The sequence below is a fragment of the Coptis chinensis genome, chromosome 1, assembly GCF_015680905.1.
Source record: "Coptis chinensis isolate HL-2020 chromosome 1, ASM1568090v1, whole genome shotgun sequence".
In the NCBI taxonomy this organism is placed as follows: Eukaryota; Viridiplantae; Streptophyta; class Magnoliopsida; order Ranunculales; family Ranunculaceae; genus Coptis; species Coptis chinensis.
The window spans coordinates 3,532,629-3,560,069 of record NC_141456.1 but is presented as its reverse complement, the minus strand read 5'-3'; the positions used below and the strand labels follow the sequence as shown (position 1 = coordinate 3,560,069).

General features: G+C 37.9%; 6 protein-coding genes across 7 annotated transcripts; 1 reads left to right on the top strand and 5 right to left on the bottom strand.

Annotated features, from left to right (window-relative positions):
• Positions 1-325: 325 nt before the first annotated feature.
• LOC147521396 (Calcium-binding EF hand family protein) lies at positions 326-4,850 on the bottom strand. Its single transcript, XM_086564165.1, has 7 exons — positions 4,046-4,850; positions 3,068-3,170; positions 2,929-2,994; positions 2,232-2,405; positions 2,047-2,143; positions 746-876; positions 326-549 (listed from the first exon to the last, which is right to left on the bottom strand). The coding sequence occupies exons 1-6, from the start codon at positions 4,596-4,598 to the stop codon at positions 757-759; spliced, it is 1,113 nt and encodes a 370-aa protein (XP_086420291.1). The 5' UTR covers positions 4,599-4,850; the 3' UTR covers positions 326-549; positions 746-756.
• Positions 4,851-6,106: 1,256 nt separating this feature from the next.
• LOC147521395 (Duplicated homeodomain-like superfamily protein) lies at positions 6,107-11,029 on the top strand. Of its 2 annotated transcripts, XM_086563748.1 has the most exons (3): positions 6,107-6,295; positions 7,024-7,847; positions 10,043-11,029. In XM_086563748.1, exons 2-3 carry the CDS (start codon positions 7,453-7,455, stop codon positions 10,536-10,538), a joined length of 891 nt encoding a protein of 296 aa, XP_086419874.1. In that variant the 5' UTR covers positions 6,107-6,295; positions 7,024-7,452; the 3' UTR covers positions 10,539-11,029. The 2 variants fall into 2 exon arrangements, with proteins under 2 accessions (XP_086419874.1, XP_086419859.1); XM_086563733.1 differs by lacking the exon at positions 6,107-6,295 and having other exon boundaries at positions 6,508-7,847.
• A 647-nt stretch (positions 11,030-11,676) lies between these two features.
• LOC147521394 (RING/U-box superfamily protein) lies at positions 11,677-14,917 on the bottom strand. The gene is made up of 2 exons (XM_086563720.1): positions 13,745-14,917; positions 11,677-11,946 (listed from the first exon to the last, which is right to left on the bottom strand). Exon 1 carries the CDS (start codon positions 14,875-14,877, stop codon positions 13,753-13,755), a length of 1,125 nt encoding a protein of 374 aa, XP_086419846.1. The 5' UTR covers positions 14,878-14,917; the 3' UTR covers positions 11,677-11,946; positions 13,745-13,752.
• Positions 14,918-16,317: 1,400 nt separating this feature from the next.
• Positions 16,318-19,031, bottom strand: LOC147521393 (sugar transport protein 10-like). The gene is made up of 4 exons (XM_086563675.1): positions 18,547-19,031; positions 17,813-18,132; positions 17,090-17,719; positions 16,318-16,978 (listed from the first exon to the last, which is right to left on the bottom strand). The coding sequence occupies exons 1-4, from the start codon at positions 18,677-18,679 to the stop codon at positions 16,517-16,519; spliced, it is 1,545 nt and encodes a 514-aa protein (XP_086419801.1). The 5' UTR covers positions 18,680-19,031; the 3' UTR covers positions 16,318-16,516.
• Positions 19,032-19,776: 745 nt separating this feature from the next.
• LOC147521392 (chaperone protein dnaJ C76, chloroplastic-like) lies at positions 19,777-22,058 on the bottom strand. Its single transcript, XM_086563568.1, has 4 exons — positions 21,584-22,058; positions 20,949-21,205; positions 20,666-20,810; positions 19,777-20,567 (listed from the first exon to the last, which is right to left on the bottom strand). The coding sequence occupies exons 1-4, from the start codon at positions 21,932-21,934 to the stop codon at positions 19,890-19,892; spliced, it is 1,431 nt and encodes a 476-aa protein (XP_086419694.1). The 5' UTR covers positions 21,935-22,058; the 3' UTR covers positions 19,777-19,889.
• Positions 22,059-22,491: 433 nt separating this feature from the next.
• Positions 22,492-27,051, bottom strand: LOC147521391 (succinate--CoA ligase [ADP-forming] subunit alpha-2, mitochondrial). The gene is made up of 7 exons (XM_086563613.1): positions 26,759-27,051; positions 26,347-26,556; positions 25,545-25,715; positions 24,928-25,051; positions 24,175-24,236; positions 23,342-23,423; positions 22,492-22,874 (listed from the first exon to the last, which is right to left on the bottom strand). Exons 1-7 carry the CDS (start codon positions 26,945-26,947, stop codon positions 22,735-22,737), a joined length of 978 nt encoding a protein of 325 aa, XP_086419739.1. The 5' UTR covers positions 26,948-27,051; the 3' UTR covers positions 22,492-22,734.
• Positions 27,052-27,441: the final 390 nt, after the last annotated feature.

The window sequence follows — 27,441 nt, the reverse complement described above, 5'->3', positions numbered from 1 at the left end:
CAACCAGCCAAACATTGACAAGAAACAATCTTTTCCACGCATCTCTTTGAAGCTCGTAACGTAATTCATATTTGGATTGGATATGTCGAAGAAAGATTGTTTCTTTCCATCTTCTCCACATGGGAAGACAAGCCAAGGTGCTGGCCCAGGAACGGGTGGAGGGAGGTTTCTTTGGATTTTTTTGGATGGTTTCATCCTAGGAAACACAGTTAAATATAACCAACTTTACCACTTAACAACCAACTCTTCATCAAGCCACTTCATGCAATGCAATAATTAACGATTTGGCACTAAATATGAGAAACAAAAGGTATCTCACCATATATATGTCAACACTCTCATGGATAAATAAAAAAAAAAAAATTATCAATTCGTTTGTTATGGTACACACAATTTCAAATGTTAGACCTGTATAAATATCCAAGGTATACACGGGGAGACATCCCAGCCAAAAATGAGTACATGGTCTACACTAAAGTTTTCCTGCTTGTGAGATCTTGGCTACTGATCCAGGTGCAAATTAATCTCCACAACTAAGATCCATATAACCTGCACAGGACAAAGCAGCATACAACTGGTATCAGATGGCCAATGGCCAACACTAAACAGAGAGGGCAAAAACATGTTACAGCCCCGCATACTAAATATCTGGTATTAAACCAAACTCACATGTGCCAACCTTCAAACATTCTTACTACTATTTAAATAAGAATATGATGTTCAGAAGAAATGAAATATTACGCACCTACGACGCAATTAACGAAACTCATCGTGGTACTCGCTCTCCTCTTCCTCATTGAATATTGCACTATAAAATACATATGGGCTCTCGATCATCTCTGTCAATGTTAAGCGTCCATCTTTATCTGTGTCTGCCTGCAGAAAGTAGGGCAATTTTTTAGTCACAATTTTCTCCACTCAACCAGGACCGGCTCTGAGATTGTGGGGTCCCTAGACGAGTTTTTAAAATCATACCTTTGTAAAACCCAAAATATCGAGTAAAAATCATATGCATATTGTTTATAGAGTAATAATCCATTTTAAGGGTCTTTTAACATCAAATTGGCAACTGATCCACTGGTGATAACCTTACACATTCTATATTCCAGCCCAAGTTCAACTCCACATAGTGGCACATTTTATAAATTGAACACAAAACTGGGTAGTGAAGTATTGGTTCACCCCAAGTGGGGGCCCTAGGCGGCTGCCTACCCCTCAGAGCCAGCCCTGCACTCAACGTCAAAGTATTTCATATACTTAGTAATGCACTGAGCATTGACTGATTATCTTTGTAACAGCAGGACATCTCAAAAGAAAAAAAGTCGGACAAGATTATGATTTGTACTCATCTCTCTTAGAGATGAATATGCATTAATGCTACACCGACCCACTTATTTGACCTACTATTTGAACATACTAATGTGTCAAAAGTCTTAATCATTGATTTACATAGAGATACACATCCATGTATATTGCAATGCAAACCAACGTTATCCAAATAGTGAGTCGCAATAGTAGGTCTAAAAAGTAGGTCCGTGTAGCACCACTCATGAATATGTACCAACTGTCTTACATACTTACTGAAAATTTGTTTCAATGTTCAAAACTTCCTCATATAAGCAAATATGCACATGTGTTATTCTTGTAACCGATATATGTACCCTTAGTGTCTGATATATATGACAGATATATCGGACCGAAATATAAAGGTTAATGAAAAAATGGAATAAGGGGTAAACGTTGGTGGTCTGAAATATTGATAACAATAACCTTATTTTCTAAAATATAACCCCAATTTTGGTATATATGGGATTTTTTTGCCATGTACACGACGATGCATCTGGGTAACAGAAGCGAACAGTGTAGATAACACATATCACACTTTGCTTGTTAACTTTGTAGATGCTGAAACTATACCATGTTCAAGGTATATCACATATAACACATGGTATAGCTTCAGCAGCTACAAATTTAACATATCTCTGTAACGGAATTACGCAGAATAGAAGTCATTATTCAATCAAATAAAACTCGATCTAAACTTACCTGATTTATGATGTAATCTGCTTGTTGTTTTGCATAGTACTGCTCTGAAGGATGAAGTTTTCCAATTATTGGTAGCAGCTCCTCTTCTGACAAAAAACTACAACGGACCAGATATAGGTAAAAATTAGACAGAGTAATTAACACTTCATAAGATTGAATAATGATAAAGTTTGGCAGCTTCTTACCCATCACGATCTTTGTCAAGCTGACCAAACAATATTTTGGCAGGTCCTTCCATATGATTGTCAAATTCATGTGAAGAGTTGTGAACTTCTTCATCATAATTTCTTACTAAATCAAAAAGTCCATGGAAAAATTCCTTAAAGTTGAGCTTCCCATCTTTATCTGAGTCCCTCTCCCTAGAAAGCAAAGTAAAGGAGTCAAGTCAGCCCAGAAAAGGGAAATCTCAACCATAAACTAAAAGCCTTGCATGTGACTATGTGCATTATCAACTACGGAATAAGAGGTATTTAACGAAGAAATACAAAGACAACATTTATAGCTTTTTTTTTTTTTTTTTTCTTTTTTCCTTACAACTTTACAAGTAAAGATATGAAGATAGGACGAAAATAGTAATTGGGCCCATAGTCGCATACTAAAATGGTGGACCCATCACTGAACCCATGACCCCTTACAACCCAGGAGGAAAGGTGCTAGTATGTTAAAATTGTTCAAATAGACAGCTAGGAAAATCATGCTGACTTCCAATGTGGTAGTCCAGCATAGGGTGGGTGAGGGGGTGGTGGGTAACAGAGTAGTAATGACCCAGGGAAGCATAAGATAGACAGATAATATATACATACGTGAGTTTTAGTAAAAGAGTAAACAAGGAAAGGCAGCAAAATACATCCACAAAGCTAAAAATGAGGAAAAACAACGCACCTTACTTCCTCTTTGCATAACCAGTGCAGTAGCCTTGGGTTAGTGCTGTCAGCTGGATGCAAAAAGCTGGTAACATGTGAAGGAAATGATCAGATAATAACATCAACAACTAGAGTAAACAAAACCAATTAAAACTTACTCATTGAACTCTGTTTTATTTAAAAGACCATCCCCATCAGCATCAGAAGCATTGAAATGTTCCTCTTTCCACCATCCCATGTCGTACGTCAATGAGTTATTATCTGGTGTGCATACAGAAATTATTCGTCAAACGAAGAATAACTAATTTTTATATCTAGCAAGCTGCACATAGTCATGTACTCACTGGAAGAAAACATGCAATACAGGTCAAAAGTAAATGTCCCATTAGAGTGGAAAACAGTAAAACACCTTTTGAGTTGGGACAAACACCGTCTAAGGGAATTATGAAAATGAGAAGCACTCACAATGACAATTGCTTCCAGATTCAATCAATTATCTGTGTCGTAAGGACGTGACAACTCCCCTAGATCACCGGTGGGACATGCACTGGATGACAGCGAAACCGTCTCAGGCCAGATCAAAGCTCTACATGACCGCATAGATAGCTCTAAGGCTACAGCTGAGCTCCATATCAGTGATAGGATCTACATGGCTGCTCAGTAGAGGAAACAAGACCCATGGATTGTATATTTGAGGGTCAAGGGCCACGCTCCGACATTCACGTTGGATGTTTCCAGGATACAGTTAGAGGAAATCCGAAAATGGCTATCGGATACTAGCCCCTTCCTCAATTTGTGTGCACAGTCAAAGAAACCTAAATGTCACCCAGGTAAAGAGATTATTTTATAAAGACATCACCTAATAACCTCAGTCTCTCTATAACGTGAGAAACCCCTACAGGCCTACAGCTATTCACCCCTTGCATTCCCTCAGATTATCTAACAATACCAGTGACCTGACAAGTTAGACAAGTGACATGATTACATGATCAGGTAAATATATGACCTTGCCAGTTACAATGTGATCAAATGTCATGCATTCCAAATTTGTAATAACATTCCTCTATGGAAGTGATACACAGTGCATTGCTACATATAAGTAACACATTATGAAGTAAAATGGAATTGATATATACCTAAATTGCGAGCCCAAGCAGGCGGTTCGTAATTTGCAAAAGAAATAAGGCCATCATGATTCTTATCATGAAGTTCCATATCCCTTTCAGTCCTATGAAAAACTTCCTTTTGAGCCAACCTCACATTCCAATCAGTCAACTCAGCTTCAGTAATGTATCCATCAGCTGGATGAACATCAATCTTTGGAAACAAATCCATTAACCTACTAGTAACATTAAATTGATGCTCATCATTAAGGTAATCCTCTGCATCCATGAAATCCTCCCACTCAGGTTGAGATTCTGCACCAGGGGCATCGACAATTTCCTTATGGCGTTTCTCCCATTCTCTGTCTTCCCGACGACGTTCCATATCTGCTATGAGGGGATCGAATGGGATGTGATCATGGTGTTTATCGATGCCGGCAGTGGTTGTGGGTGAGAAAGTGAAGTTCTTGCGTAGTTTTAAGCGGCGGTGAGGGTGGTTTGAGGTGGTTTTGGGAGAGTGTGAGATGAGGAAGAGGAGGAGAATGGCTACTCCTATGTACAAGATTATTGCTGGAGTTCTCCCCATTCAGTTCATGCAATTTTTTTGATGAGTTTGCACTTTTTACAATCAAGACAAAATATGACTGCGCTAGTATATATAGATAGATTTAGATGTAGATGTAGATCTGATCACAGATATCAAATCCAGTTACAAAGTCACACAAGCTGCATGTGTTGAGTTCTCACTTTTGTTCCAAAGTTTTATACAAGTTGTTGACTTCCCAAATTTCCAATCTCACTACTGAGATACTTCTGGATGTTTAATTATGGAGAGCTGTTAAATTGGGCCACTAAAAGTGTTACATAGATATTTTAGCTTGCACAGTTGAATTTAGCTCTCCAAAATAAAAAAACCAATCTAATGGGGTTGTCTATTTTGAAGTGATAAATGATACGGATAGTATAGTTTCTGTTGTTTGTCTATTATTTTTTGAATTTTTTTTAGACGGACAGCACAGTTTCTACCGTCTGTCGAAATTTAACACACGGATGGTAGAAACTATACCGTCCGTCTCCCGAATTTATTATAGTAGCGGGTAGCGAATGTCTTAATTTTGGCTGGATTTTTTATTCTTTCCAAATTTAAAACCATTTTAACAGCCCATTGGAATGACATTTTTGTAGTTGTGGTTCTATCTTTGCATTACAAGTAGGGGTAGGCTACTATATACATGGAGCATTCAAAAAAATACTTAATACAATTTCTGTAATTAAACGTTTTCTCTTTTTTGTTTTACACTTTCACTAATTTTTCTCTCTTTTTCCTATACTTAATACAATAAAACACAAATGAGATATCCTATTATATTATGAGCATGCATGTCTTCAGTGCGCAGATAATATTAGGCCTTTGGATCAGTACTTTACCATTAAATACACACGTACCCCTTGGTATGAGTGGCCGAGATGTAATGGCGCACCATACATCTCGCTCGCGCACCATAGATTTAGCCTATTAGAGGTTAAGACAACGATTCAAGATGAATAAACAACCGAACAAATTGTAAGGTCATTTTAAACCCCACATCCCCTCACTAGGAAGAAAATGTTCTTTTCAGTAAGTGCCACTCGGTGAGGCCTACACAATGATTTAGATTCGGCACATCATGGCGTGTTTGAAGTTTAGCCGCATGTAACAATAATAATGAATTTGCAGTATAGTTAATCCATAGACCAAAAAAAACTAGTACAACTCTTCAGCATCCTACTCAAGTTGTTGTGTTTCGTGGACGAGTCTGAAAGTGTCATGGCCCCCATATGATAACAGGCAGCCAAAGAGAAAATGGAACAGTGAACACTAGTGACAAGTGGTTATGAAATAAAAAGTTTTTTACTTTTGGTGATTTGTTGCTGCAACTGCAGTCTAGTTTTTTAATCTTTTGCGCAATTTGCAAAGCTGGTTGGGTTCACTCCCAGGCCCAGCTGTCGATCTGCAAGTAGTTGTTGGTCCAGTAGGCCATCCCTCTGACCCATTCTCCTCTCGTGTGGATCTCTTTCAAAGATAATAACCCCATCACTATCCCATTGTAATTTGCTGGACCACCTTTGTGTAATAAAAATTTGATCTTTTTCTGTAATTAACCAGAATCTTGTGGTTTTTTTCTTAATTAATCCACTAGATTTTGGGTATTTTATCCATTTATTAATCTTTTAGAACAAGTAGAAATAAGTTGAGTGTCTGGCAGTTTGTTGTATGTGGAAGAAAATCTTGCTTGTTTAAGTGTAAGTCTCTTTTTTCAATGCTCTACAATATCTTCTAAGTATTAAGTATTCTGTTTGTTAATAAAGTGTAAACTCTTTCTCACTATTCAAGTTTTGATTTTGTTGTTTTTAACTGTATGGGCAAAAGTGGGCGTGTGTTTCAATCATTGTTAGATAGTTACTAGGCAAGGCAACCATGAATATATATATGAAATGACTGTTCTACTGTTTCTACATAATCTTTGAAAAAGATGTTTTTGTCTACTCATCATCATAGTTAATGTGTTTTTTTTTACTGCTAAAGTAATGTTCTTTACTTTCCCTGTTTTTCTAATGAAGGAAAATTTGGGGTTTACTGTTTTTCCTTTTTGTATGTGAAGAGGACATATAACAAGAGAGAAAAAAATAAGGGGGTGTTTACTATGGGCTTGAATATGGAGAAGGAAACAAAGTTAGAGTGGAATCTATCTATCTAATCTAATTACTGTAAAAAAGAACAAGTTGAGGCATTTGTGATGTTAACAAGTGGTGTGGGGTTTTAGTTTTAGCAATTAATCAGTATTGACAAAATTATTTTGGTTCTAAGATGGTCATTTTCATCACTGACCAATCCCACCTCACTGTCTTAAAACCCCAATTCCCATTTTTCTCACAGTCCCAACAACCATAATTGTTTTCTTTTTCTTTTGGGTAATCAGATATTTCTCATGATCTCTAACTGAATATTTTGTTGTCTTTTGCATCAATAGGTCGGTGTGTTTTGGAAATCCAACTGAATAATTAATCTTCTTCTTTGGTGCTGGTGGTGCTGGTATTATTATTATTATTATTATTTTATGGTGAGCACTGCAGGTATCCTCACCTCCTCTCTGTCCTGACACATCTGTTTGTCCCCCCCACACTTGATGAATCACTGGAAAGAAACAAAATTTATACTCTAGAACCTTTTCCAATCTACCAAGTTATAGTACCAATTTCCCATCTACCTTCAAGGGGAAGCTTTAGTTGATTTTCTGGTGCTCCTTTATATATGTTCATGCTTCTGGAGACATGGGGCTGGTCTTAGATTTCCGGGCGATTTGGTAGATTTCGATAATTTTCTCCTTTTGGGTATTCATTCTTGCTATAATTTTGAAGTGCATTGAACTACATCTAGTGGATTCGAGCAAACATTAAATATGTCCACAGATGAAGAACCCACATCTTATAGTTCCTTGTGGACTAGAGGGCAAGACAAGGCGTTTGAGAATGCCTTGGCGTTCACTCCGGAGGATTCTTCTGATAGGTGGGAGAAGATTGCAGAAGCTGTCCCTGGGAAAACTCTAGAAGAGATTAAATATCATTACGAGTTATTAGTTGATGATATCAGCAGTATCGAGTCTGGTCGTGTGCCTTTGCCTTGCTATGTTTCTTCTTCTGAAGACACGATGGATGGTGTAGGCGAGAGTGGATCTACTAAAAAGCGTGGCCATATTGGGCATTTTGATAATGATTCGAATCATGGAGGAGGGAAGGTATCCAGGTCAGATCAGGAACGCCGTAAAGGAATCGCATGGACAGAGGATGAACACAGGTAAACTTATACTTAATGTCAGTCTCCTCTAAAGAAATGATAAAATGTTATGGATTTAGTGTATATATATTAGGGTTATATCTCTCTATTGATCAATTGTTCACCGTTAGCTTATTATTTTGTTTACTCCTTTTTACTGCTAGTGTTTAAGATGCATAAAGCTTCAATTTTTTTTTGTAAGGCGTCAGATACCCTGAATCTTGTTGCTTCTGTCTCCTGTTCCTTTACCACAAGAATGTATTGCTTGCCTCAATGTGTTTGATATCTTACACGCATAACGATTTTTGGCTAATAATGTGCAAATAAAGATACTCTTAGTCTACTTGTCCTTGATGGTAATGAATAATTGTTCAATGTTTGTAGTTACATCTTTGACACCTATAATTGTCTTTTCACTCATGTCAAAATTTCCAAGACTCAGTTTATTATGTACCCTTAAGCAATTAATTTTACAAGGGAACGGAAAATTCAAACCTCTTTGTGGTTTCATTTTTGGACTTCAAACTTTAGTGTGAAGATGACTGTGTTCACCTAAAACATCTAAGAATCTGCTTGCAGTTCTTCCAATCTTTTGTATTACTCTAGTCTTTTCAGTGATTATGTATTTAAGCATCCCTTTTTTTTTTGATTGGCAAGCCTGTTTTTAAATGAGATCAGTAACTTATTGATACGGCGGGGTTCAAACCCCAAACCTCTGGTATCATCACCCAAAGGTTTTACCAACTTTGCTAGTTGGCATCTGTATATTTAAGCATCCTTGCTGTCAAGTTTTTTGTATGTCTTGTTGAGTTATTGGTAAGGAAGAATGTGGGAAATAAAAAGGGAAAATAAAAGGACGAAATTTCAGATGCTTAAAATGTCTACTGAACAAGACTGGAATAAAACTTCTCATATCATCTAATTAGTGGTCAGTAGTTCATATGTACTAGAAGACAAGATAATACATTCACTTATAATAACCTCAGAAATGTTCTAAGAGACACTTGAGGTTCTAACCTCTACACTATGAATTGAGCACCCAACGTATACAAAAGTTTGAGTAATGACCTTTATATTTCAATTCCTAGTCCCATTTTTTTCTACATACCCATGGCTTTAGCTAAAAAGCAACCAACGCTATTGAGTCTTATAGAGCCAAGCACGCATGAAGTTTCGAGTTCTCACCGCTTGAGGAATTATGAGATTGTGAGATCAGTATTTCTAATAGTTTATGTCCTCTCCTCTTCTATTTCCTTGCAGTAAACCTCATCAAATGCAACCCAATAAATTTAGTGATTTGGAGCTTTTGATGCTGACTATGAGGAGATTTTGAGTGATGAATTTGTTTTTTCGTTTTTTCTTTTACTTGTTATTTACTTATCTGTATTAGTTATTGTTGTACTTGTACCTAGTTGCCAATTGCTACTTGTTCTTTGTTACTTGTTACCGTGCATTGGTTATGATACTTTTAGTTAGCTGGAGAAGTAAGGTTTGGTACAGTAATGATTTAGTAACAATTTTGTTAATGGTAGCGTTAGGTACGAGGTAGTAATACTCGCCCATGCAATAGCTTAGTGCTTGATATTATGTAATTGCATATATTTCCGGCTTATAGAATTTCAGTGTCTTTTTAGTATAGTTTTGAGCAGCCTTTTGAAGTGGTTTTGAATTTTTGATGTCACGTGTGGCCAAGGCATAAGCTTTGTCTCTTGCTGACTTGCCGTAGTTAAACATTGCATATGAAATTGTGGGATATGGAAAGAAACTGGGTCATTTTATTTGACATCGGATAAATGTTTTCGTGCAATTAATTGTGAATGTCGCATAAATATGCGTCACAGGGATATAAAGTTGTAAACCATGGAAATGTATCTCGAGCAAGTTTTGGTAAACATATATATTGCATAATATGACAAAATATTTAATAGGATTTTGGTAGGATCATGACATTACATCGCCACGGCATGTCTTCCATCATTTGGGAGCCTTTGGTGCGTGGAGGAATACGAATACCCCCTATTGGAGTAGATGTGTCATAGTTCACCAAGAAAAACCAAAGTTAGAAACTTTGGTGTGGGAGCTGATACTCATAGAAATCTACTATCTAGTATTAAGTCCCAAGGGTAAGCTATGTACGAAAAGAAAATTTTTTTTTCCCGATCTTTAACTAATATTAGTTTTTATATTATAACCCTCAATGTTATTTTTAATTACAGATTATTTCTTCTCGGATTGGAGAAATATGGCAAAGGTGACTGGCGGAGTATATCACGGAACTTCGTGGTGTCAAGGACACCTACACAGGTGGCAAGCCATGCACAGAAGTATTTCATTCGCCTAAACTCGATGAACAAGGATCGAAGGCGGTCAAGCATCCACGACATTACTAGTGTAGGAAATGGGGATGTCGCTGTGTCCCAAGGACCAATTACCGGTCAGACAAATGGGCCCACTGGTGGTGGCTCCTCCGGTAAATCCACCAGGCAGCAACATCACCCAACACCTGCTGGACCTGTATATGGCACCACTACTGTAGGCCAGCCAATTGGGGGACCCCTAATTTCAGCAGTTGGAACCCCAGTAAGTCTTCCTGCCCAAGGACACATGGCATATGGCGTGCGTGCCCCAGTCCCTGGACCCATGGTTACCGGTTCTCCAACAAGCATGGCTGGGATGACATACTCAATGCCCCATGCATCCGCTCATAGGTGATTGGCTGTTAGATCTCCTGATGTACAAAGCAAGAGATAAGAATGCTCATGTTGGCTTCTCTACTTCTGCAGAATAATATAGCTGAGGTACAATCAGAAGTTATTCAATGCCGTTATGAGTATGGTCCTAGTCTCGAGTTCAGTTTTGTTGATTCTGATCAGGTTAAAATAAGACGTAGGGGAAGGAGTAAAATTTTGTGCATACACGAACTCGGAAGAAGAAATGGGATTGAACTCTGTTGTTTCTACATGTTCACCCCCTGTAGCATCAGTTTAGGTGTTAGGTAGAAATGATATGTTAGGCAAAGGTGTAAACAACAGATTCCATGAACTTGACAGTTTTAAGTTACTTTTGAGCACATATTGTGCAAAGCTGTTAAGCTCTGTTCTCTTTCTTGGTTTCTGATTATCTAGAATTTGAGGACCCAGAATTTGTCTGCATTCCTTAGCATGTTCATTTACGTAGTATGCTTATGAAAGCTAGTTTCTGGATTTTTATTTTGGTTGCATTTATATGGAGAAAGCAGCCATGCTGCGGACTAACCAAGTCCTTTTAGGAAGCAATTATACCTTGCTAAAAGATTATTGGGACATGGATGAGCTTGAGCAAGTCAAAAACAAAATCCACTGACTGTTATATACCGAAGAGGAAGAAATGATGCCGGCCAGTGGATATGCATAATCGATCACTTGCATTATGAAAGCTGAATTTCGCAAATGAGAAGTGGCTGGTAGTAGTGCGACGTGAATGAGATTGAGCGAGTCCAAATTTTTGTCCAATGTAATATTGCTGATCTTCGAAACCAAATTATGGAATTTGTCTATCTTCAAGAATTTGCAAGTCTATGTTGTATTACTTGTATATCAGGTGCCATTTCCTTGAAGAGCCCGACTACTTTTCGAAATTGTGAAATTTTGAACTGTCTCACAAATTTGTTCGTACTTCGTACTGACTACTGAGACCAGCAATAAATGGGTGTTAACATAACTCAATTTGAGTACGATCACCAAAAGCCGAACAAATAGAGAAGGTAAAAAAACAACGTAGGAAGAGTAAAGTAAAGTAGTAAACCAACCAATCAACAAACTGGTAGAAGGGAATGAAGATACATTATAGAAAAAAAAAAAAAAGATGCCCGAGCATCAAACCAAGACCATTTACCATAAATGATGGAGATACAAAGAATTCTGACGAGAAAGGTAAAATAAACAAAATCTATCATCAACTAACTTCAAAATCCAATTATGTATATGGTGATTCTTCATGTCCAAAAGTCATTCCACATTGAAGGAAAAGGATTTAATGTAACAGGAAACCCTGAAAGAAAACCCTTGATATGGTTCACAAGCATAGCAAAAAGAACTATGAAAACTGAGTAGAAGAATGAACAGCACACCATTGTCTTCTCCTACAATAAAGCAAAATCAGAAGAACAAGTTAGCATAATAAGCAAAACAGAAGTTCTGAAAGTAAGAATAATAATAAAAAAATCGAGTTGATATGGCTGCAGCATACAAGAATATGTTAAAGATCTGACAACTCAAGCACGTTAAGAAATTAATATGCAAGAATAACAGGTGAAAGCATGTAGATGCAATAGGAACATCAAGGTAAGACTACTCTCCATCTTCTCAAGCAATTTTGACAGGCAAGTATAATTCATGAACAAAGATTGCAAGTTTCTGGATTCCTTTCTTTTCAGACTAGATAGCCTCAAGAGGCAGAGAAAATCATCAATAGTAATATCCTCCCCATTTGTTTTGAGTGGTGTCATCCCTAAGAACCCTCGACTGTGTTAACGTCTTGTGCCAAGTGTGACATTTACCAATTCACAGAAAAAGAATATAAAGAAAATTATAAAAGCAAAAGAAATAGCATGAGCATGCTCACACATAGCAGAACCCAACTGAAGGTCATTCGCCTACTCCTAGTTCTAGACTTCTAGGGAGCATCTCCCAACTAATGTTCTACAAACAAGTGGTTCAGCTATTACTGATTCTTCCAAGTGAACTAACAAAATCTAAAATCATAAACAGAAAGAAAAAAGGGATAGGGAAAATGATCTGAGCCACTGGGAAGAATTCATTAGATGTTTAACAGATCCCATGAAATAACCTCTTTAAGGAATTCTTCACATCTATTTTCCTTATACTATCCACAGTCAGAATTCTGTCCCAAGCAACAATTATATATGAAAAGTTGCTTGGATGGAAAGGCCTACACCGAAACGTGATTTGAAGGTAAGTTACGGCTAGTAGTATCTGAGGCCAGGATCTACTACAACAAACTAACTGAGAATGCCCAACCTATACTCCATTGGGTGGACTACTCAAAACAGGCTGACAACCAAATCCACTCCCCAGCCATTCACAATTCACAAAGGAACATATCTCAAGATTCCAAAAGGGTATGTTTCCATGCCACTGGAACCCTGCCATCCCATAAAGTGCGAAATCTATACTCGCATTGTTTCACCAACAACCTACGCGTCCAACCAGAAGTCAGCAGGAGCATCATTACTTAACGTGAGGTAAATGCCTTTGCGAAACTCGTCTTTAGGGGATGCATCAATATAGAATATTAAGTAATAGTGTCTTTCCCTTATGATTATGTATTCCGCGAAAAGTAGCAATAATAAATGAATATTGCGACTTTGCTGGTTAGCTATGTGGAGGCATGTGACTGTTTTATCTATGTGGAGGTCTCCAAACTCATCTTGGAAGAGATGAGAGAGATGCAATTTTGGTCATGATTGTACGAGTACATACAAAAGCAAGTGAAAAGGAGTCAAACGTATAATGATCAAAAGTTATTTGCACATTCTTACCAGTGCCAAAATCATTTTAAACTCATTCACGTACAGATTTTCATTTTAGGATGACAAACAATAGAACGAAGCTGAGTTTTTTCATGTTTGCTTTTCCTTCTTTCTAGTTGACATTGAGTATGATAAAACAGCAGTTATTGAAAAAGTTACTTTAGTAAGATACAGTAGCAATCCATACTATTACAACAACAAACCAATTTTTTATTTCTTAAGTGGGATTAAAATTCAACAATTCTAAAAACATAACTCGCTAGCTATAAACAAGTACACAACATAGTCTAAGATTCAAATCCAGGACTACTGACAACCTATATTCAATGGTGAACCTTAAACCTCAACGATGAGTATAAAATCTTAAATTCAAAAGAGAATAACTTACAACAATGCTCAATCCAAATCATCGTAAGTTGGCTCGTTTCCAGGATCGGGATTGCCTCGATTACCCGAGTTGGGTTGGGAATTGTTATTCCCACTAGTTTCAGCAGGAGCACCAAAAACACTAAAGGGCCAAGGGAACGAGATCCTAAACCTCCGCTCAGCTGTTCTAGGGGATGGAGATGCTAAGTCCTCCTGCATTGCCGCAACACCACCAGCACTATCTTCACCACCGGAATCCCCCAAAGAGACAGTTAAACCAGAACGATTCTGAGTACTAGCCTCCTCATTAGCGGGCCGGTTCTCGTAATCAGGATCATCAGTAGGCAACTCATACCGACAAACCGGGCAAGAGTTATGCAATTCGAGCCACGGAAGTATACAATCAGGATGGTAAATATGTTTGCAAGGCATCAACTTTGCATCCATACCAAGCTCAAATTCATCTTTACACACTGCACACTGGGAACTATCAGATTTTAACAAGTGATCATCAATCTTAACATCAGGCAAACCTTGTACAGCAGATTTGGCAGCGGGCGGTGTCCCGTATCGATTGGGATCGTTTTCCGCTAGCTGTTGAATCAATTGTTCAAGTCCAGGACCTATAAAATAATCCCCCAAATTACCCAACCTCACACCTCCTCCTCCTCCTCCTACTCCTCCGAGATCCGAAGCGTTGTTCTCGAAAACAAATTGAATATTGGCACCACCTGCTCTTAGGGATTGTAAATAATTCTGAAGGAACATTACTGGATTGAAATCTTCTGTCTGTGATTCTTGTTGTTGTTGTGTTGTTGTTCGACGTTGGTTTGTCGACATCGTCTCACCGAATAAATTGAGCAATTCAGAAAAAGGATCCACCATCTGCTGCTGCTGTGGCCCACCTCCACCTCCACCAGAAAATAGGAAAGGGAATCCATCAGAAGAAGATGCTGAAGAAGAAGAATAAGAGAAAGAAAAGGGATTAGGGTTAGGGTTTTCGTATTCTTCCAGAAATCCACCGTTACAAGTTGGGCAAACGAGTTCTGATGTCGGCGATGTTGGTGCTGCTATCGATATCGTCCGGTTGCATTCGTAACAAAAGTACTGCTGCCCGCCACCGCCGCCTCCGCCACGTGGATTACCGGACGCCATTAATAATAATAGATTAATAGGGAGGAGATGTGAAGAGAAGAAAGTGAAGTGATTTTTTTTTTTTATATAGGAGGCCTCGAGATGTGTTTTATTATCTCTAGGAGTATTCTGCGGTTCTATATACTCCTGACTCAATATAATATGACCAATCATTGTTCATATACAAAACATGTGAACACATTCTTCAGCTCATCACTATAAACAGTAAACAATCATTGTTTATAGTCAAAATTGTTCATAATACGTACAGTATAAACTATGAATACTTATTGTTCATAATTTATAGCTATGAAAAATGAATGTTCATAGTCTAATTATAGTATGAACAAAGAATATTCATAGTTCATGACTATGAACATTGATTGTTTATAGTATAGTATGGAGTTATGGACTCACTATGAATACTCACTGTTCACTGTTCATAGCTCAACAAAGTTTCAAAAAGAAAAAAAACAAAAGCAAAACAAAATAGCGTGTTGAGTTTTGTCCACATTTCTCACGTGAATTCTCACACTGGATACATTCCGAATTGTTTGCAACAACATACACCATATCAAAACCATTATCCAAAAGTTGACCCAAAGAATTGCTTGAAGAATGGGTACTTTGACAACCGTATCACAACTCCAAACATCACGAGGTAGTGCAATATTTTGAGAATCAACCTAGTAGTAACTCCAAGTATTTATAACATTTGTTAAACAAGGAGAAGAAGAAGAGATTTAGAAGATCTTTGGTTGAACCACGTTCTTTAATGGTGAGATTGATGAAGGACAATCATAGAACAAAGTTATGTTTTGATTGGAAGAAGAAGAAAGGGTCTCCTCTTGTTAAGTCTTGATTGGAGAAGAAAGGGTTTTGAACATGTTTTAGGTTTTGGGGTTTTTCTTAGTAGTTCATTTGGAGTTCCTAGCGGGGAGTTGGTTTTATTCACATAAGATCCGAAGTAAAATTGGGAGGGAAATAAAATAGTCGGGGAAAATTAAAAACCGAGACCAAACTTATTTTGTCCTTAGGGGAGTGATTTTAATTCAAACCCCTAGGTTCAGTAGCTACATATCTATTTAAAGCGATTGGTAAAATTGGGTTTGTGAATGATAAAAAAAAAAAACACCATGTCTAATTTCTTGTAATAATATAATAATTTTGTGGTGTATTAATTTGGGTGTGCATAAGACTAGGCATTTAATTAAACACTTTATTTTGATTCTATTGCTTTGGACGATCCCCTATTTATAGTTGTTTTAATGATGATGATGATGATGCTCAAGTAGTGGCATAGACACAATTAATACACTGATTAAATTTCTTGTGGTTCAATTGGAAGAGTCACTGAACGAAGCAGGTATTGGTGTGGAACCTCTTATGTATGCAGTGGAACAGTGAATGTGTTGATTGAAGGATTAAGCGGGGACAAATACATTGAACTCAAGCACGATATTGAAGAATATGGTGTAAGCATATTATTGATAACAAGATGGAATAATACGTATTAATAAATGAAGATTAACGAGTGCAAAGAGGGATATGTCATTTTGATCAGTCTGAACATCAGGTCGAAAACAAAAATTAAGTACAAAAAACTTTTCAACTCTAAGACAGCCATGCACAGCCATGCACGTCGATCATATTATTTTGTTCAAGCCACGGCCTTGCCAGTGGAGGGTTGAGTACCAATAATAGCTTCATCAGGAATGTACTTTCCCCAGAACCAGTGCTGCTTCCAGATTCTGTTCATCTCTTCAATTGGAACATTCTTTGTTTCAGGCAAGAAGAAGTATATGAATAGAGTCATCACGAAAACGAAGCCTCCAAAGAAGAAGAACAGACCAAACTTCATGTGGCAAAGTAGAGTCAAGAAAATCTGAGCAATGACGAAGGTGAAGAACATGTTTACGGAAACATTGATGGCTTGTCCTGCTGAACGGATCTCTAAGGGGAAGATCTCACTAGGCACCAACCAGCCCAAGGGTCCCCACGACCACGCGAAGGCAGCAACATATATGCAAATTAAGGTCACGACAATATCAGCAAAGCCCTTTGTGATGGTTCCTGTGCCATTAACTCCAAATTTGACAGCAATAGTGACACCAACAAGAATCTATAAACAAAAAAGAAGGCAGCATAAGTATACATTGCAAAGGCTACTTCTCAAAAGTATAAATCGTCTAGAGTGGTAAAGCATTTGCTCATTGAAGTCATCTTCAGATACCTGGCAGATGAACATCTGAATTCCTCCTTCGAGGAACAAGAACCGTCTGCCCTTCTTGTCGACACTGAATATAGAGACAAAGGTGGCAACAACATTGACAAGACCAGTTATAACAGCAGACATGAGTGATGCATCATCCCCAAAGCCTAGTGTCTTGAAAAGTACAGGGGCGTAGAACATAATCACATTGATACCAGTGAACTGCTGGAAGAAAGGAATGGCAATTGCCATGACCAATTGAGGCCTGTATCTTGACTGAAGTATGTTCCTCCATGGATGTTCCACTTGCTTGGACACTTCGCTTGCGTCCATAAGGTCTTGGAACTCCTCATCTACGTCATTTGTGCCTCGGATTTTCTGCAACATGGTCTTGGCCTTCTCTGCATGGCCTCTCTCAAGGAGGGAGTTGGGTGTATCTGGTAGGAAAAGTGATCCAATTATCATTATGAGTGCAGGGACGGCGGCCAGAGCCAATGAGATTCTCCAACCATTATCGCCCTTGAGCTTGCTGGTCCCGTAGTTCACAAGATTTGCAACCAAAATTCCAATGGTAATGGCTAACTGGAAACCAATGTTAAGTGCTCCTCTCATTTTTGCTGGTGCCATTTCCGATAGGTACACTGGTACAGACTATCACCCAAAAATAAACAATGGTGACTTGAGATATAGATAGATGTGGTTTCACTATGTACAACGACATGCCTGAGGAGATGGGAAAATTACCTGATTGGCGAAACCAACACCCACACCAAGTAATATTCGGCCAATGATGAGCATTGCCACATTAGTGGCGGCACCATTGAGGGCAGCACCTACAAGAAACACAATGCCTCCCACTAACATAGATGCTTTCCTACCCAAGACTCTGGTTGTTGCAGACGCAAAGAAGGAAGCTACTAGCGCAGCGAGGTATAAGGAGGAGGTGAAACTAGTAAGCAACTGGCTGTCAAATTTGCAGTATTGGTTCTCATGGGACCCTTTCATCTTATCGTAAACCGATGGGAAGAATTTCTTCAAGAACACTTCCATGGAGGTAACCCCTCCTGCAAAAACAAACATTACATTAGCAGTCAATATCCACATATGATTACGCCTGTTTATATTAGTGAAAATCAATTAGTTGATAGAGTATTGGACTATTGGTGAACCATTTCCATATAGTATATATGGAATGTGTATTAGTTTCCCCCAGCATTTTTACTGCTACTTTTGAGAAGTGGCTTGTGGCATTCAAAATATTGCTCGGCATGAAGCTCTTCTCTATATTTTGGCCTCTTATCCATATACTTTTAAGGCAAATAGAAATGACAATGTAGAGCCTAGCTCTCTAATACAAAATCCAGCAGAGCTTTGTTCTAGAGAAAAAAGGCCCAGAGTTTGGTATGTGATGCTCCTATTTCAAATGTGGTGCATATCTCACACATTGTGCTTAATGAAGAATGAGATGAGATTGAAACCTGATATCCCAAGGTCATAGCCAAAGATGAGACCACCAGTGGCGGCAATCAAACATGTCATGAGAACAAATACTGTCATTTTCCCTCCATAATCCTTCACCTCGCCCTTAGAAACAAAACCTCCTCCTGCCATTCTGCAACCAACCTAACAAGCCTTGGATATGAAATGTGTAGTGAGACTGTCCTAATTCCCTCTCAACTACAAGGACTGACTTAACAATTCAAGTCACTACCCCCTTTATATAATTTCTTATCTTGCTTGTTTTAAGGATAAGAATGTGGCTAACTTTCTCCTCACCAAAGTTAGTAAAACCAGATTGTAGTCCAGCTTGTTTTGCTCCCTGATCCATTCCTGACCATGCATGTCTTCCCCCCATAGAAGATCTGGTCTTTGACATTTTTCTAAACTTGGTCTTCTATTTTTTGTGAGAATTGTCAATTGCTGGAATCCACGTCCACGTAACTGTCATGCATCATCATCATCCATGCACTAATCCATATTTTTCATAGTAAAAAGAATTGCATGCTTTCCATATAGACAAAAAGACAGACACATATTTTGGATTTGGATTATGGCATTGATTACTCAATTAACATTTATAGACAAAAGACAGACACATATTTATTTAATGCCTTTTCTCTATTTAAATTGCCAACTATTATTCCTTAACAAAAAGACCGGATTAGGATTAGCTAGTTGCAAAGTTCAAACCATAAACTGTTATTACTTTAGCCAAAAAAATAAAATGTCTTAAAGGTACCTTTGACACCACCAGGATTCACCTTGTAATATAAAATTGCGTATTTCAAGAAAATATGGGGTGTTAAAATAGCCGCGGCAAAATCTACGCTTTTGAGACTAGCTTACCTCTTACAGATAGAACTGAGACGTTTGCTAATTAATGATGAACTTTTCACGAATATGACTTGCATCGCGACCTTGTGGTGTAGCAGCTAGGTGAAGCTTTCGTCAATGTTCTATACGTACTATGTGTTGTATAGATTATAGAACACCATTTTGTAATTCATGGAGTGTAAATAGTTTTGTTTCAGCACCTTGAGTATAATTTGCACATCATTACACAGGAGTTAAATATCATGTATATGATTATACATTTATACTGGATTCTCTCTTTCTTGATAGATCACTGACTCGCAAAAGGTATTTTGGTCTTTTTAGTGTTGGTAAGTAATCAAGCAAAAAAAGTTGGCATGGTAACACATTCATCATGCATTTTCGAAAGTACATATATATATATATTGAGGTATTGTATACAGTAGCCAGAGTGTAGGGATAATCACCAAATTCCTATGCTTGTGGCGCAACAATCTATCGCTATAGCCTATTTATCAGCACTCTTCTTTTCCATTTTTTTGTGCCTAATGCTTAGAGCTCTTAGCAACTCTACACTAGCAGATCCTACCAAGTACCATGTAAGTCCTGCCAATATACTTTGCAACCACAAGCTGTCGACAATATCGATTGCTAGAGAACCAGCTACATGTTGTTGAACACCAGCGTCGTATCCCCCAACAATCAACCTTTCTCCCCCTTGTAACCGTACTATAGCTGCGGCTAATATTGCTGTTGCCATTGGAAAACTGTATCTCAAACTGAACGGATTCCTTGGAACACTATCCTTCTCTATGACCACCCCCTCTAGTACATCATCTTTTAGCTTTGGTAACTCTGTACTAGTCGTAGTAGTATGTCTAGACTGTGTTGAGTTTCTGTCGGTGTTAGAGCTTTCGAAGGGCGATGGTTCGGGGACATTGGGTGGTGTTGATGGGGTCCAGTAGTAATCGTTGTCATAATTGTTTTCATCATTGTATACACGCCCCACGTTCGACTGTTCCCAAAAGCCTTGTCTAGCAGCAGTGGCGGCATCCCGGAGTTTGTTTGTGTCATATTGAGTTCTTTTTCCAGCAATGTTGATAAGATTTCCTCCATGCTCTGCACCCTTGGGAGATTGCCAATAAAACCAATTTGCGATTGATCTAATTGTATGGAAAGCAAATTCCTGAATTGCAAAACAAAGTAACTTGGTCAATCAGAATCCAGACAAACATCTTCTGTAGGATACTTCATACGAAATATATGCATGCATAAACATCTCACCCTTGTATCTTGTGTAGAGACTTCAAGCCGGGTTAGATTCAATTTGCTTTGGAACTTCTTAATATCAACCATCCCTTTTGTTCCTACACGCGGTTGCTTTGACATTAGATATTCCAAAGCTGCCAAGTTTGCCCTCTCCACCATCCTGAATTCAGATCAAACAATTAAATGTACAATTTCACTGCTGAAAGCCCTGCTTGATGTGCAAATTGTTATGTTGATATAGATGTGCAACCTCAAATGAGACCTTGGACTGAGAGATAAAATAAAACTAGATACATACGAGATACAATCGACTGGGCAAGCCTGAATGGCATCCTGAATTTTGTTTTCCGGGTCAGCCCACTGTGCGACAACCCTTGCTCTCCCATAGACTGACTCAATTGCGAACGTCTTCTGTGCAAGTAATGCACATTTTAAGCAGCCAACACACTTAACTTCATCAACAAACACGGCACGCTCTTCGTTCTCTGATCCGTACCACGTTGAATAAATTGGCTTGCCTGAGTACCCACGGAACTCTGCCATTTTAGCTTGTTCCTGCTCATTGAAACACCTCAACTCTCACTACTATGACATATTACAAGAAGCTACTCTCACTACTATTTTAAATGAACATGCTGTAGTACATGTGCTGGTCAATCTCTCGTCCCAAGCTACGTTGCATGGGGACAAAGGGCCATTTTCTCTTTCGTGTGCAACTTTGCTTGGAGTACCCTTTGTCCTTACGAAATCTTGAAAAGGACCTCTAGGAGTGTAACAGTCAATATTAGCTGTTGCGCTGATTTTTTTGGGTACTAGAACAGAACTCGTTTCTGGTGTCAAATAATGTTCTACTTGTGAATATAAAAACATTTCCCATTACTACAGAATTGATGTTCATAATTATAGTATGAATAAAGAAAATAAATTACACACCTTATCATAAGCTGAACGTGAAATGGGATCGGACAGAATCGAATATACATCGTTAAGAATGATGGCCATCTCATGCCCAGTTGGTCCTGCGATGTCGGGGTGGCACCTCTTTTGCAGCGACCGATAGGCCATCTTTATTTGTGATTGGTCTGAAGAGCTATCAATACCAAGAAGATCATACAAATCAAAGTCAGTGACTGAAAAAGATGAAGTTGAAGCTTTGCATTTAACAGACTTGTGGTGAAGGTGAAATCCCCTTCCTCTCGTTTTTGTTCTCCTTGAAGGATAGGAATTTGAAGGTCTGAGGGAAGATGCAGAGAGAGGGTGTACAAGTACTCCTGATGGAGCCATTTTCTTCTAAGAAAAGGGCCAGGAAAAAAACCATGGGAGAGGGACCTCATATATTTGTGGTTGTATGCATGAAAAAGATCGTTATGGAAAAATTACTCCTACACGCTATGTGGTCTGGACTTCTTGTCCATTACTCAATTGACTTGGTTTTGATTTCATATACGGTATAAACGTCATTTTATAAGAACAGTTGTAACAATTCGTGTACAACAAACGATAAAGATAAAAAATTAAAAGTAGCCAAAGTAGGTGCATGGTGCTATCACACATTTGTACAACATTATCGTGAAAACGAATACAATTTCCTTTACCATTGATTCTCAAAAAATGTAGCCCACATCTTAGATTCAAATCGCAAGCTTCTTCGAAAGTTCACAATGTCGAGCAACAGAACAAACTAGTCTTACATCTTAATTATGATTTTACACAAAAAATAACCAACAATTGAACATTATGTTATTGTTCAGTCAAGATAGGACTCCAACTCTTGGATTTGCAATTACAGAAGTTCAACTTAGTGTCCAGGATCGTATTGATGGGCACGCAGAAGACAGTCATTTCAAATTTTGTTTTTTATTTTTAGAACCAACAAGCCAAAATGGGGTGGGAGTCGGGGACGCATCTCCCACCAATTGTTGCAATAAAATACATGGTTGACTCTACCTTTCAACTAATACAAAACCAATGTATAACAATCAAAATAACAGGAAAAGAAGAGGCTTTCAATAATTCTGAAGTTTGGGTAGAGTATAAAATACTCTCCATGAATTGAAGGCAACAAAAAGATGGCAGTCATCTATCTAACTGACAAGACCCCGTTGTTTGAAACTTTCGAGCATTGCTACACCTATCTTGGCAGGAGACTCCACCACTGTGACCCCAGCTTCCCTTAGGGTCTTGATCTTGTCTTGGGCTGTACCCTTCCCACCTGATACAATAGCTGTATATACAATAGACGTAAAAAGATTTAGAAATTAATTAAGTCTTGCAACCAAAGAAATTAGACACTGAAACTCTTTGCTTTTCAACTACATGAAAAAATTACACTTACTACCTTTTGCAATAGTCTTTACTAAGCTGGACTAAAGAAAATTCACATAGAACACTAGATAAACAGAGATCCACCAAATTATAGGAAACTAGAGACCATTTTATCATAAATCAGCCAACTATCAGAAAATTACAGCAGAGCTCTAAAACAAGAATTAGGAAGACAGCAAACATTTTTATTCGCATTCATAGGGGATTATCCAATATTATTTGGTACCATATAATCATATAATTCAGCAGTGTTGGCTTCCACAGGCACCTAAAAATAATATAAAGAGGGGTACTCCAAACTGACAGCAAGTCAGCAATCATAAATGTTAAAAAGTAAAAAGATGCAACTCATTTGGAATATCATACCTCCGGCATGACCCATACGACGACCAGGAGGAGCAGTTAGTCCAGCAATAAATGCAACTATAGGTTTATCAGTTCCACTTTCCTGTAAGGAATTTTCACATGGAAATGTAGGATCAGTATCAGTCAAAGAACATCATAACCACTATTTTCTTGACAATAACAATTTACTAACTCCCAAGTCCCTACACATTCAAATTTTTGGAATAGCAATACACTTGTCTTCCCCATTCTCTCTATGAGCACAAGATATAATACCATAAAGAGGAAAAGAGGTAAAAGAAATGTAAATAAGCATGATAATAGACTTTTAATACTGTAAGCAGAACATCACCACTGATCTAATGTTCTGATTGTTCAAAATTCTCAGTCATTACCTAAACCACCATATATAAGTTTGGTAAAAGTTATTAATTCAATAGTTCATCGAATTAAGAAATAGTTTGGTGATTGTCTAGAAGACAGCATCTACCAAATTGCTGGAAAGTCCATACTCTGAAACTTGTCACATTTACAATATAAAAATTGAAACTGAGTTAGTCATGCACTCCACTCGGAATTGGAAAAATCTAGTTCTCAATTACCAAGCATTCTTTAAAATCATATACATTGGAAAAAATAGCTGTTTCCAGTATTACTTCAAATCTACTAACTCATTTAAACAGACAGAAAGCAACTATCAGTATCAGTCAAAATATCTGTATCTTGGCCATTCATTAACATCATTGCTAATGGTGAAGAAAAGATTATAACATTTTCTAAAAATTATATTAATTACTTAAAACTAATATTTCTGACCAGCGGATTAACTGAGCTTATCAATCAACTAGTTGTACCTTAATTAAGGCAGCAGCATCCTCCTCTGCAGTCCCTCCTATCTCTCCTATAAGAACAATTCCTGAAATGCATATGTCAAAGTCAATGAGAAGAAATGCGCATGTAACTTTTCACTCCATAGAACTTTATATTCTTCATTGCCATGATTACTAATTAGTGTCAAGAACCACTTTACTCCAAAAAGCGAAGCTGTTAAAGAGGGGCAAAAGTGTAAACCAACGTATAGGCAACAGGTCAATCTTTCTTCCTTTTAACTGGTAAACAAAAGGAAAATAGGTAAGATCATTGACTCCAGATGTCACAGTGAATGCTTTCATAGGGGCTAGCTGTTTTACTTGTTAGCTACCATTCACTCAAAGAGTAGACTAATTCTACTAACAATGAAATGATACATTTCTTGCTGGAACATAACCAAGTAATCACAAATCCAAAAGAATGATCACAAACATATGGCAATTGATTGTGGACAGGTATTAAGGTGAGCAGTAAGTTAAAATGCAACCATAATGTTGTCTCATTGCGGAGACTATTGTGATATAGACAGCAAAGTAGATCACAAACCAACCATAAGGTCAAACCAATCACACATATGCACATCAAATTCAAAAGACAAATACCTTAATGATGAAAGGTGCCAACAAGATTGTTCATCTTAATGAAGAAACCATAGAAGGTAAGTAGCATGAATCTTTACATGTACTAGACAACAAAAATCTAGTTTAAACCAAGGCTCAGATCTATTATAAGTATACCTTCAGTCTGAGGATCTGCAAGAAACTTTGTCAGGCAATCAACGAAGTTGGTACCATTGAAAGGATCACCGCCTATACCCACACAGGTAGATTGTCCCAGGCCTACAGCAGTAGTCTGGAATACCTGTTATGTGCACCATAAAAAATGGTCATTATACTGGCTATGAGTCACATACTAAAAGACAAACGTTATCATTATAATCATAAGATAGACAGTATGAACATGTTACCAATCTCTTCTAGTACTTTTTTTAACAGTAAAACAATATGTATTCTCAATTAGGAGATCACCAGTTATGTATTCTTAATTAGGAGATCTACAGGTTTCCTAATGACTGTCTCATTTGTACAAGTTGTTCGAAGTAGAAGTTTGGATGCATATAGGAGTCTAGGATGTTGGAGAATATTAGTTTGGGTGTAATAAAAGTCCAAACTTATATTTCAGTGGTTTGGTTGATAGTTGAGTTCTTATTGGTTTTGGAGTGTGTGATTCTATAGGTTCCATAAACGAAAGTTGTAATCACCTGTTACTGATATAGCATAATAAAGTATTGTTTTATTCTACACAAATATACCAACGGCAAAGACCATCATCATGTTTAGCAATGGAATCTTACCGCTTCGTATGTAAGGGTACCAGATCGAGAGACAATTCCTACACGGCCTGGTTTGTGAATGTACCCGGGCATAATTCCAATTTTACACTCGCCGGGCTTAATAATACCAGGACAGTTCGGCCCAATCAACCGCGTTTTAGATTGTTTTTTAAGAGCAGCCTTCACCCGAACCTAGATATGAAAACAATCTTGACATCAGAATTAAGCAACTACACGGAAAATTCACATATAGTGGTACAAGTGAAAGAATGGATATAAATGAAAGTATAAAAAGCATCTTGATATAAAATTAAACGTGAAGCTATCATGTCCAACGTCACATACTAGGAGGGAGACATGGTGTTTAGCCTTGACTATGTACAAAATAAATAGGAAGCGTGATATGTTAGAAAAAAGTGTGTCTTCATGGAAAACTTTCACAACTGCTCCACATAGATTTACCACACAAAAGGCAAAGTTTACAACAAAAAGGAGTCAATCATCTATGTTCCATATATGCATATAACCTTGGTTCTGACTTATAAGCCAAAGTGTTTTTCGTTTATTTTTTTCTTTCTTTCTTATGAGTACCATAGGTATTGCTTAACTGATAAAAGGTAAAACCCTCTGTTGCATTGGTACGCCCTAATTTCCTCTGTATCGCGGACACGGACACGGACACCCGGACACAAGCAAAACAGTACCCTAATTCTCAGATCTTGTCATGTCCAAATCATCGTACCCGTGTCCAAACCAGACACTCCGTCCCGTACCCATGCAACACAGGTAAAACCCTATCATGCTGAGAAAAAGATTGGCATACCATATCATGCTGAGGAATTCCCTCAGTGATGCAAACCACAAGATCTAACTCAGCTTCAACAGCCTCCATGATAGCGGCAGCTGCAAAAGAGGGGGGAACATAAATGACAGACGCATTTGCCTTTGTTTCAGCCTTAGCTTCTGCTACCGAGTTGAAGACAGGAAGTCCCAAATGTTCTGTTCCACCTTTCTTTGGTGTGACTCCACCAACCTATCATCAACATAAAATATAGCCATTCTGAATCAAACAAGTTCAAACAACACATGGCCCGCTATAACTTTATCAATCATCATATTGTTTGTATACATACACAACATAATAAATAAGTACAAGTCCAAAATCTAATCAAAACACAGCAAGTTCAGATCTTTGAGTAGAAAAAAAAGGAGGGGATGAAGAAGTTTATATATACCATGTTAGTACCGTACTCAATAGCTTGTTCGGTATGAAAAGTACCATTTTTGCCAGTGATACCTTGGCAAATAACACGAGTATTATGATCAACGAAAACCGGAGCGGGAGGTGGTGGAGCCGCTGTGTAATGGCGAGACTGATTTGCTGTTCTTAGGAAACCGATCAGTTTCGTCGCCTGTCGAGACATTTTTTTTTTTTTTGCAGCAGCCTTCTTTTTTGGTTTCGACGATTTCTCTCTCTACTATTTTAAGACCAGGGAAAAAAAAAATTTCCAGCTTTATTGGCATTTTGGGCCGTATCTAGTGGTGTCAAATGGGCCGGGCCCCTCAAACAATGAAGCCCTTATTTACTTCGAGGGCCGGGTCGGGTCGGGCCAATACTTAAATTTCGAAGCCTTTACCCACCCCTCAACCCTCTCGAGAGGGCTTGAAGTAGGGATGGAATTCGAAATCTAAGTTTTATTAAGTTTCGAAGTTTTATTTAAACGAGCTTTTAATATAGGCTCAACTTTGGCTCATATATTTAAACGAGCTTTTAATATAGGCTCAAGTTTGGCTCATATATTATATGAACGAGTCCAAGCTTTGGCTCAGAGCTTAAATGAGTAGAGCCTAAGCTTAAACGAGCCCAATAGAGCCAAGCCCTATTTTTCAAATTCCACCCCTAGTTTGATGGTATTTG

What these genes read in the sequence shown, in the direction of transcription:
- LOC147521395 (XM_086563748.1), top strand. Translation starts at nt 7,453, where the DNA reads ATGTCCACAGATGAAGAACCCACATCTTATAGTTCCTTGTGGACTAGA. An exon ending in TGGACAGAGGATGAACACAG is followed by an intron (nt 7,848 to 10,042) that starts GTAAACTTATAC and finishes TTTTAATTACAG; the next exon opens with ATTATTTCTTCTCGGATTGG.
- LOC147521392 (XM_086563568.1), bottom strand. Translation starts at nt 21,934, where the DNA reads ATGGCTCCATCAGGAGTACTTGTACACCCTCTCTCTGCATCTTCCCTC. An exon ending in CACGTTCAGCTTATGATAAG is followed by an intron (nt 21,206 to 21,583) that starts GTGTGTAATTTA and finishes TTCAATGAGCAG; the next exon opens with GAACAAGCTAAAATGGCAGA. An exon ending in TGCCCAGTCGATTGTATCTC is followed by an intron (nt 20,811 to 20,948) that starts GTATGTATCTAG and finishes ATCTGAATTCAG; the next exon opens with GATGGTGGAGAGGGCAAACT.
- LOC147521393 (XM_086563675.1), bottom strand. Translation starts at nt 18,679, where the DNA reads ATGGCAGGAGGAGGTTTTGTTTCTAAGGGCGAGGTGAAGGATTATGGA. An exon ending in CTATGACCTTGGGATATCAG is followed by an intron (nt 18,133 to 18,546) that starts GTTTCAATCTCA and finishes TTGTTTTTGCAG; the next exon opens with GAGGGGTTACCTCCATGGAA. An exon ending in GTGTTGGTTTCGCCAATCAG is followed by an intron (nt 17,720 to 17,812) that starts GTAATTTTCCCA and finishes TTTGGGTGATAG; the next exon opens with TCTGTACCAGTGTACCTATC.
- LOC147521396 (XM_086564165.1), bottom strand. Translation starts at nt 4,598, where the DNA reads ATGGGGAGAACTCCAGCAATAATCTTGTACATAGGAGTAGCCATTCTC. An exon ending in TGCTTGGGCTCGCAATTTAG is followed by an intron (nt 3,171 to 4,045) that starts GTATATATCAAT and finishes TATGCACACCAG; the next exon opens with ATAATAACTCATTGACGTAC. An exon ending in CTTGACAAAGATCGTGATGG is followed by an intron (nt 2,144 to 2,231) that starts GTAAGAAGCTGC and finishes GGTCCGTTGTAG; the next exon opens with TTTTTTGTCAGAAGAGGAGC.
- LOC147521391 (XM_086563613.1), bottom strand. Translation starts at nt 26,947, where the DNA reads ATGTCTCGACAGGCGACGAAACTGATCGGTTTCCTAAGAACAGCAAAT. An exon ending in TTGAGTACGGTACTAACATG is followed by an intron (nt 26,557 to 26,758) that starts GTATATATAAAC and finishes TGTTGATGATAG; the next exon opens with GTTGGTGGAGTCACACCAAA. An exon ending in GTACCCTTACATACGAAGCG is followed by an intron (nt 25,052 to 25,544) that starts GTAAGATTCCAT and finishes TGCACATAACAG; the next exon opens with GTATTCCAGACTACTGCTGT.
- LOC147521394 (XM_086563720.1), bottom strand. Translation starts at nt 14,877, where the DNA reads ATGGCGTCCGGTAATCCACGTGGCGGAGGCGGCGGTGGCGGGCAGCAG.